The sequence below is a fragment of the Amphiprion ocellaris genome, chromosome 3 (genome assembly GCF_022539595.1).
Source record: "Amphiprion ocellaris isolate individual 3 ecotype Okinawa chromosome 3, ASM2253959v1, whole genome shotgun sequence".
NCBI classification, from domain to species: Eukaryota; Metazoa; Chordata; class Actinopteri; family Pomacentridae; genus Amphiprion; species Amphiprion ocellaris.
The window spans coordinates 37,460,430-37,471,244 of NC_072768.1; the positions used below are offsets into that span (position 1 = coordinate 37,460,430).

Consider the following 10,815-nt stretch of genomic DNA (forward strand, 5'->3'; position numbering starts at 1 on the left):
TTTGTGCCGCCGTGGTCCCGCCTGCGGTCGGCCCGGTGGCGCTGACGGCTGATATTTGTTGACATCCAGCCCTAGTGTGTTTGTGTGGAGGAGCTGAAGGTCAGGAGGAATTAAAGGCTGACTCCGACTGTCTCTGTGCTGCAGGGAGAAGTGGTGTCATATGACCCAGGAGGAGAGAGACGACAGCTCCAAAATCGATGAGAACATCGCCTTCGGCCAGCTGGGGTAGGAAAAAGATGTCTGTTAAACAGAGAAACTAGGCCTGGAGAGGGTGAGCAGGTTGCAGGAGGTCACCTAGTGGTAAAACACTGATAAGACATCATTTATAAACTGTAATTAATGGATTCACTCATGATTAATACATCACCTACTCATGCTGGGAGTCCATCTGTTGCTGTTTCCTCTAATATCTGATAGTCTCATTAATGTCTGCTTCACTTTACTCCTCTTATTACCGGGTGACTCCACTGAAATTGGCAAAGAAATATTTAGCAGCTAAAGCTAACTCCATGCTAACACATTTAAACTTCTGTGTTTTATTGTGCACGAAGAGAAGCATCCTCATTACACCAAAACCACCATCTTTGATTTGCTTATCTTATCTTAGGGTTTCCTTTGTGACTTTATGCTAAGCTAAGCTAAACTGTCTTCTAGCTATAGTTTTATTATTTCTATACCATTTTTACTGTTTTAAACTTGGCACACATTTTTTTAGGAGTAAGAATTCTCGTATGAATCATCTTCATGCCTGTAAGCCAAATATGAAGCGACAGGAAGTGGGCAGTTAGCTTAGCATAAAGATAGAAACGGGGGTAAGCAAGCTAGTGACAAAACATATTGAGACTTCAGAGTAAGGAACTTTTTGCTAAGCTAAGCTAACTATCTTCTGGCTGTAGCTTCATATCAAACTTCAGTGTTTATTTTTTACATGTTTGGATCCCATTTAATCATTTTGGCTGATCACATTTTACATTTTTATGTTTTTTTGAAAAGAACAATAAAAGTAGCAAGATGGTTAGCTTAGCTAGCATAGAATTGGAAATGGGGTAAACATCTCGTCTAGCTTCATCCACATTTGACAAAATTCATCTACAAACACTTCCAAAGGTCTTTCACCACCACAAATTCAGCTTGTTTAAATCCTACAAAAATGCAAAATATAAAACTGACAAACTACTTCAATGTAGTTGACTTTATGCTAATCTACGCTAAGCATGTTCTGGCTTTAGATTCATATGAGGCAGAGAGATAGTCAATCTTTAGCTTTATGCTGCCACGCATTTACAGTTTATTGAGTTTATGTTATGTGAAATTTTATCTTTATATATCAAGTACTTTCTGGGACTTTCTGAGGCTGTTTGAAGAGCAATATCTCAGAAACTATTAAAGATAAAAACCTGAAATTTTCACTGCTGTTTCCTATCATATCAATGATTCAGAATCTGTAATATTACATATACAAAGTGTCCCTAAAGTCTGGATACAAGAAATCTGATCAACTGTATTTTTTTATTTTGCCTCCACACATTAAATATGGTTATTATATTAAATGTATATTTGATTAATTATCAAATATATATTAAATTCAATACATGAAAAATTGTATTTATTCAATAAAATGTTGTGAAAAATTTTACTTCTTGAAAATATATATTTTTGCTAATGTGTCCAGACTTTAGGGACACCCTGTATATATATGAACAAATAGATTAAATGGGTGAGTTGAATTATGAGAAAAACTCAATGGAACAAGCACGTGTCTGTGTTTAGTGAGGACTCAAGGTGGTCAAAACAGAATATTTATAGTGTGTTTGATATATTTTCTGTTGTGTTTTTAGGACGTTTACTCACAACATGTTGGCGTTTGGCCTCAGTAAGAAACTCTGTAATGACTTCCTGAAGAAGCAGGCGGTTATTGGGAACCTGAATGAAGGTAACGCTGCTCTGTTTGTTCATTTAATCTGTATTTTAGAGGTAAAACACCTAATGGAGTTCAGTTTTAACACAATAGCCAGACTGACTCAGATTTTACAGGCTGCAGGTTCTTTACAGGACAAAGACGAGTCAAAAATTTGGATACACATTCATTATTTTTTTCACCAAACCATGAAACAACACATATAGACTTATGTAGGAAGAAAAACTGGCCTTAATTTCTACTTACCTTGGTCATATTTTAGTACAAAGCTTTGTTTCAATCCATTTTGTTTTACTCTGTTAGCTCCAAACATCTCATATTAGCTCCTAATTGCTTCTGTTAGTTCCAGGTATCTCCTGTTAACTTTTACTAGGATTTGTTAGCTTCACTTAGCTCAATTTGACTCTAGTTAGCGCCTGTTAGCTATTATTAGCTTTTGGTAGCTCCAGTTGGTGCGTGTCACCTCCAATTAGCTTATGGTAGCTCTGGATACTTCCTATATAACTCCCAGATATCCCCTGTTAGCTTGTGCTAGCACCTATTAGCTTTTGTTTGCTCCAGTTAGCCCCAGGTTGTTTTGATTAGCTCCTTTTTGTGCCTTTTACCTCCATTTGGGCCTTGTTAAATTGTGTTGGCTTCTTTTAGGCTTATTCCTGATTGCTCCAGATATCTCCTATTAGCCCCATTAACTTTTATTAATTAGCTCTAGTTGGCTCTGGTTAGCTCCTATTAGCTCATATTAGCTGTTGTTTGCGCCATTCAGCTCTCTGATTAGCTCCTTTTGTTAGAGCCTTTTAGCTCCAATTGGTAAATCTTTTTTTCTGTTAGCATCTATTAGCATCTATTCCCTCCAGCTACCTCCTATTAGCTCCTGTTCGCATTTGTCAGCCACTGTGATCTCCCATTGGCTCTTGTAAAATCCTGTTTGCTGCTATTTGAGTTTGTTAGCTATGGTTGACTCTAGTTAGCTCCTGTTTGCTTTAATTAGCTTCTGGTGGCTCCCATTAGTGCCTGTTAGGGCCAATTAGGTTCTGTTAGCTGTAGATTCATTCTATTAGCTCTTGTGTGGAACATACAGGTCATGTTAGCTCCAGATATCTCCTGTTAGCTTCTGCTTCCTACTATTAGCTTTTGTTAGGTCCAGTTAGCCCCAGGTTATGTCATGTTAGTGTCTTCTACCTCCATTTGGCTCTGGTTATCTCCTGTTAGCTTGTGTTGGCTTCTTTTAGGCCCAGTTCTCTTCTGCTAGCTCTAGATATCTCCTGTTAGCTTTTGTTATTTTCACTTGGCTCTAGTTGGCTCTAGTTAGCTCATATTAGCTTTTGTTTGCTTCATTGAGCTCTCTTATTAGCGCCTGTTAGGGCCTTTTAGCTCCAGTTGGCACATCTTTTTCTCTGTTAGCGTTTGTTAGCATCTGTTCTCTCCAGGTACCTCCTGTTAGCTCCTAAATTACTTCCTATTAGCATTGTGCAGTACATATAGCACCTGTTAGCTCCAGATCTCCTGTTAGCTTGTGTTAGTTTCAATTAGCTCTAATTGGCTCTAGTTAGCTCCTGTTAGCTCATATTAGCTTTTGTTTGCTCCATTCTTCTCTCTATTTAGTTTCTGTTGGGGCCTTTTAGCTGCAATTGGCCCCTCTTTTTCTCTGTTGGCGTCTGTTAGCTTCTGTTCCCTCCAGGAACCTCCTGTTTGCTCCTGAATTACTTCCTATTAACATTATGCGGTACATATAGCTCCCGGTAACTTGAGATATCTTGTGTTTGCTTCTTTTAGACCCAGTTAGCTCTAATTGGCTCTAGTTAGCTCCTGTTAGCTCATATTAGCTTTTCTTTGCTCCACTGAGCTCTCTGATTAGCGCCTGTTAGTGCCTTTTAGCTTCAACTGGCACATCTTTTTCTCTGTTAGCGTCTATTAGCATCTGTTAGCATCAGCATATGTACCTCCTGTTAGCTCCTGTTTGCTGCTATTTACTTTTGTTAGAATCAGTTGGCTCTAGTTAGCTTCTGTTAGCGCCATTTTACTCTGGTTGGCTCAATATATGCTGTTAGCTCATGTTCCAGATGCAAAATGTTTCTTTTTAGCAGCATGTTATTTATGTGATTATGGTTCATGTTACATAACAATATAGATTTAAATTGAATATGTGTGTTTCTTCCATTTCCAGAACAGTACAAGTTGCTGACAGACCACATAGACAAAATGGCGGCAGAGTGACTTGACAGGCTGCGTTTCAACACATGACAATCTGAAAACACATCAGCGGTTTCCCTCCGGAGCAACATCAACCCTCCGACTGCTGCATTTGTGTGGTTCACCGCTGAAAACCAACCTGCTGGACTGAACTGTGCCACAGCTGTAGCAAACATCAGCAATAATAATAATAATAATAATACAAAGCCACCATCAGTCCAGCATCTGTAACAACCTGCTTTACCACCACAGTAACTAGCAGCTTAAAGTGAAGTTTAAATAAACCCCGAGCAGCTTCAGTGTGGATTTTACACATTATAGCTATGATGTTACACGTCCTATATGCTGTATAATCCGTGTTTCCTTGGTGAACATATTTATTACACGTGTGGTGTGACTCTGCCACCTGGCAATAAGAATTTATTGTGCTTTTACCTGCTGTTGAGGTGGCGTCAGCTCAGTTTTAATACCTAAAAACTCCCTTATGCTCGTTTTTCTGTCGCTGTAGCTTCATATTAAATACAAAAACACAGTTCTGACATAGTCTAACATAGAACTTCATTACTGGCATGTAAAATGTCAGAAACAACATCCGTGCATGCTTTCTTTTTAAAAGCTTTCTACCTTTCTCCTATCTATAAATATGAATCAACAACAAGGGGACAGTTAGCTTAGCTTAGCAAAGACAGAAACAGGGTAAACGACTAACAAGCTAATTTAAAATAATCACCGGTATTTGCAGGGATCAAACAAACAAGGTATAGCGTGTTAAATTTCCTTTTCAGTCTTTAGTGACTTTATGCTAAGCTAAGTTAAACTGTCTTCTAGTTGTAGTTTTATTATTTAAATCCCATTTTGCTGTTTTAAACATGAAACACATTTTTTTAAGGAGTAAAAACTCTTGAATGAACCATCTTCATGCCTGTAAAGCAAATAGAAAGCGACAGGAAGTGGGCAGTTAGCTTAGCATAAAGATAGAAACAGGGGACAAGCTAGCCAGTGACAACATATTAAGACTTCAGAGTGTCAGGAACTTTTTGCTAAGCTAACTATCTTCTGACTGTAGCTTCTTATCAAGCAAATTGATATCAATCTGTTTATTGTTTACATGTTTGAATCCCATTTTACCATTTTGGCCTCTCACATTTACAGTTTTTTTTTTTTAAAGAACAGCAACAAGATGGTTAGCTTAGCTAGCATAGAATTGGAAATGGGGTAAACAGCTAGCCTAGCACCATCCACAATTGACCAAATTCACCTAGAAGCATTTCTAAAGGTCCTTTATCAACACAAATTTAGCTTGTTTAAGCCATACAAAATGCAAAATATAAAACTGACAAATTACTTCTGCTATGCTTACTATGCTAAGCTAAGTATCCTCGGGCTTTAGCTTCATATGAGGCACAAAGATAGTCAATCTTTAGCTTTGTGTCGCCACATGTTTACGGTTTAGTGAGTTTATGTTGTTATTTGGGAATAATGATTCTTTGAACCATTTTCATGGCTGTAAAACGAATATGAAACAAAAACAAGGCGATAGCTTAGCTTAGCATGAAGTTTAGAAAATGGAGAACAAATCCATCCTAGTTTTGTCCAAATGTGATAAAATGTCTTGCGACCAGCACCTAAGTAATTAACACGTTATACATGTTTTAGTCCCATTGTTGCCATTTTAAACCTGCCACACATTTCAATTTTACAGATTTTGTATTGTTTCTTGGAAGGAAAACATTTTTTGAATCGTTCTCATGTCTGTAAACTGAACATTGACAGCTGCTTGATGGTTAGCTTAGCATAGCACAGAGACCAAAACGGGTAAATTAATAGCCTTGCTTTGTCCACAGGTAATAACATCAACCTACCAGAAGCTCACTGATTGACACTAAATTAAACCAAAAGCAATTTATTAAGTGCCAAATAACTTCAGTCGAAGTAAATTTATGCTAAGCTAAGCTAACCGTCCTCTGGCTGTAGCTTTATATGAAACATCAGTTGTTGGCTACCTATTTCCATTACATTTTTCCGGTTTACCCCAGCCATATATTTACCATTTATTCATTTTATGATGAAGGAGCAGCAAGGGGATGGTTAGCTTAGCATAACACAGAGACTAAAACAGGGGTAAATGGCTAGCTTAGCCCTGTCACAGGTGATAAATCCACTTCACTGATGGACACAATTCCAGTTTATTTTACACAGAAAGCAACATATGAAAATGACAAGGGACTTTGTATAAATTAGTTTATGCTAAGCTAAGCTAACCATCTTCTAGCTTTAGCTTCACACATTCCCATCCCATTTTCACCACTTTTAACCTCCCACAAATTTAAAATGTACAGATTTTGTTTTGTTTTTTGAGAGGAAAATGTATTTGGATAATTCTCATGTCTGTAAACTAAATATGACGCAACAGCTACTGGATGGTTAGCTTAGCATAGCACAGAGACTAAAACAGGGATGAATGACTAGCCTAGGTTTTTTCACAGGTGATAAATCCACCTACCAGAACCTCACTGAGTGACACAAAATTTGTACTAAAAGCAATTTATGTAGCTGACAAGTAATTTCAGTGGAAGTAAATTTATGCTATGCTAAGTTAAGCTAACTTTCCTCTCGCTGTAGCTTTATATGAAACATCAGTTGTTAGCGAACTATTACATTTTTGCCACTTTAAGCCAGCCACATATTTACAATTTAATTATTCTATGATGAAGCAACAGGAAGGGGATGGTTAGCTTAGCATAGCGTAGCACAGAGACTAAAACTGTGGTAAATGACTAGCTTAGCCCTTTTATTTATACAAAAAGCAACATATGAAAATGACAGGGATTTCTGTACAAAAGATTTTATGCTAAGCTAAGCTATCTTCTAGCTGTAGCTTCACATATTTCCATCCCATTCATATTCCTGCAACATTTTTGTATTTCACTGATTCTGATTTTGCATTTTTTTTAAAGTTAGAAACTTTATTGTGATCTTGGGGAAGATTAGCGTCTCCTCCTCCATCCAAAGTGCCTTCCATGGAAGTGAACCTCCTCGTCTTTGCCCTCCGATGCCCGAACAAACACTACTGCACTCTGTAACTCTGCCCCCTGCTGGTTAGCTTCGCCGTGTGGCTGTTTGTGCTTTTAGTGACGGGTTTAAATAGTCGTTTATTGATGCTAACAGCGTACCCAAGCATGAATCCTGCTGCATGTGTCTCTATCTCGCATGTGCAAACAGCATCAAACGTGTAAAAAACGAGTGACTGACTTGTTTAGTCGTTGTGTTATTTAGTTCTGCCACTATGGGGCAGCGTTGTGTTTCCAATCCAAGCCTTTCTCAGTGAAACTTTGTCAAACGTGGCAGGTTGAATCAGACTGAAGTTATTGTGTAAATATTGTACATTTTCTCTGCGTGTTGTGAGAATCGATCACGTGCTGCTGTGCGTTAATTGTGGGTCTTTGATTGTAAACGTAGAACCAGTAGATGTGTCGCTGCATCGTGACCTAAATGTGTGACTGTAGTGTCATCAGCTGTGTGCCGTGTTTGTGTAGATGTAAATGTAAATCATTCCTTGGGCTGTCTGAAGCTACATGTTTTAACTGATCTGTTTGCATGAGCTCTGATTCCACGTCTCGCCTTTGAAACATGTTCTGAGACTCTGCAGAATTATTCCGTGTTTTTCCCGATGATCTTTAAACACTCCTCTGACTCAGTGTTGATCTGTATGTTGTTCTTGTGGCTTTTTTTGCACCACATTTAGTCCCAACATCTCCATGTTTACATGAATCTGGGCCTCAAAATGTTCAAAATTAGACATGAAATCTTTAATTACAAGAAATAGAAAATGGAAGTAATTGGGGGAAAAATGAAAACCAAAGAAAGTGATTGTCATGAAATGGTATTCAATAATGGTATTTTTTATTATTATTATTATTATTATTATTATTGTCAAACTTTTGCTTTCAGGTGCCATGAAAATAAATAAATGGAAATAAAGTGTTGTAATAAAAGCAACATGAAAAGAATGAATAATGTGTTTAAATAAAACGTGACGATATCAATTGGAAAATTATGCAAATGAGCAAAAAATGACATAAATATACTTAGAAAATGACATAAAATGAAAAAAATTGACACCTTAATATAAAAGGTGCCTTGAAATATAAATTCCCATTATTACAAAATAAGACGTAAAAAACAATGACATTAAATACAACAAGATGGCATGAAAGTAGAATAAAAGTCAAGAAATGAAGGGTAAAATAATGTAACAAAACAGAGAAATAAAAATGACAGGTTTTTAAGAAGTGTTGACATTCCATCCAGTTTATCTGTGATTAAAGGTGGTTCCTCTCCTGTTAACTGCATTAATCACATTTAGTTTGAAGTAAAATTTATGATTAAAGGAAAATTTTAAGGTTTCAGTGGTGAGAATGTGCAGACAAAAAGATACAAAATGACCACAAACATACATAACATGACTACAAGAGACACCAAACTACTACAAAGGGACACAAAATGACAACACAAAGATACAAAACATCTAAAAAATACACACAAACCTCTACAAAGAGACCGAAAATGACTTTAAAAAGGGACACAGAATAAGAGCAACGGGGCAAAATGTCCACAAAACTTGCAAAATACCCGCAAAAAGACAAACCCAACAATAAAGAGACACAAAATTACCACAATGAGACAAAAGAAACTGTATACAACAGATTCAAAATGACTACAGACACAAATGCCTGCAAAACATCCACAAAAAGACAAAACCTGACTTCTACCAAGACACAAAATGACAACAAACAGAAAATATTTTTTAAAAAATCACAAAAATGACCACAATTACACAAAATATGTCTACAACAGACTGCAAAATGACAGTGACTAAAAATAGACAAAACTGACTAATGAAAGACAAAATAATTGCAAAAATATAAAACATGGGACAGAAAATGAGTAGAAAGAGGGAAAAAAATGACACAAAAAATGGCTAAAAAGAGAACAACGCACAAGTAGGAAGAGACAAAAAGTTACAAAAAAGACACAAAACCACAAGGTGACAGAAATGTCAACAAACACACAAAACATCTCAAAACTAATCAAAATGGCCACAAGGAGACAAAAACTGACTACAAAGACACACAAAGTTACCACAAAAAACACAAAACATCCAGAAAAAGACAAAAACTGAAGACAACACACAAAACAACAGAGAGAAAATATCTAAAAAGAGACACAAAATGACAACAATTACACAAAAGAAACTGTCAAGAACAGATACAAAATGATGACAAAAAACACAAAACATCCACAAGAAGACAAAAACTAACTGACAACAAGACACAAAATGACAACAAACTAATGAAAATGTCCAGGAGAAGACATGAAGTGACTGAACAGACGTGGATGAAGCTGCAGCTTGACTGGATCAACAACTTGAGGCGGTAATTCTGGGTTTTAGAAAGTGTGTCATCCATGTTTGTGTCTCTGAACACATGAGAATGAATGTAATGTGATGATGAAGCTTTTTCTGGACTCTGTGGTTGTGTATGAGTGTTATTTAGCAGAACCCGTCCTCCACGTCTCTGAGAGTGTGTATCTGAGTGTGTTAATGTGGACTCTATATGTGAGTGCTGACGGACTGTTCCAGGCTCTGAGTTTGGCCCACATTCTGCCATTTAAACATAAATAAACAGCCGTCACCATGTAAGGAGCTGTGAAAGGCCAGTCAGCAGCGTCACACCAGCAACACCCTGCTCTCTAATTAAAACCAGACCCACAAACAGGCGGCAACGAGGAGGTTTCAGGTCCGATCAGACGGATCCATCCTGCTGCAGGACTCAGAGTCACAGTGAGGAGAACCAGGAGATAGTCTGATCCATTAACAGTCCTCATCTGTGCATCATGGAGTCGGTCTGGAGCTCCTGGAGACACAATGAACCTGAATAAATCCTCACAACATCTGTGGACCTGCTGGCCAACGAGCTTCAGCTAGCATTTCTAACTACAACGAGACAAAAAATTATGAAGAAGAGCTACAAAAATACCTGCACAGAAAGTCAAAATGACTAAAAAGAAACCAAATGATCGCAAAGACACTAAAAATAGAAAAAACCGAGTACAAAAAGACAAAATAATTGCAAAGGAACAAAACATGGAACACAAAATGAGTACAAAGAGCCCACAAAAATGGCTAAAAAGAGACACAACTAAGTAGAAAGAGACAAAAAATTACTAAGAAGACCTACAAAAATACATGTACAGAAACTCAAAATGACTAAAGAGACAAAGTGATCATAAAGACACTAAAAATAGACCAAACTGACTACAAAAAGACAAAATATTTGAAAAACATGGAACACAAAATGAGTGCAAAGAGAAAAAAATGACAACAGACACATAAAAATGGCTAAAAAGAGAAACAACACAAGCAGAGAGAGACAAAACATCTATAAGAGACACAAAATGACTGCAAAGAGAATAAAAAAAACTGTCAAAAAGAGATAAAGACAACAACTCATGGACAAAAAAGACTACAATAAAGTATGAAACAACCAAAATGAGACAAAAATGACTTCAGGGAGGAAAACATGACTAAAAATGGACACAAAAAGACTAAAAAGAGACACTAAATATGTAAAAATCGACAAAATATCCATCACAGAAACACAAAAATGAAGACAAAGAGAAAAAAAGACATAAAGGAGACACACAAA

At 37.0% G+C, this 10,815-nt stretch overlaps 1 protein-coding gene across 3 annotated transcripts in view; it reads left to right on the plus strand.

Moving 5' to 3' along the window:
• Positions 1-7,812, plus strand: part of kiaa0513 (KIAA0513 ortholog) — a 40,527-nt gene extending 32,715 nt beyond the window's left edge. For all 3 annotated transcript variants that reach the window (XM_055009118.1, XM_055009119.1, XM_055009120.1), the window contains 3 exons: positions 145-225; positions 1,839-1,933; positions 4,083-7,812. In XM_055009118.1, coding sequence (XP_054865093.1) covers positions 145-225; positions 1,839-1,933; positions 4,083-4,132 — 226 coding nt within the window. In that variant the 3' untranslated portion in view covers positions 4,133-7,812. The remainder of the gene's footprint in view (positions 1-144; positions 226-1,838; positions 1,934-4,082) is intronic.
• Positions 7,813-10,815: the final 3,003 nt, after the last annotated feature.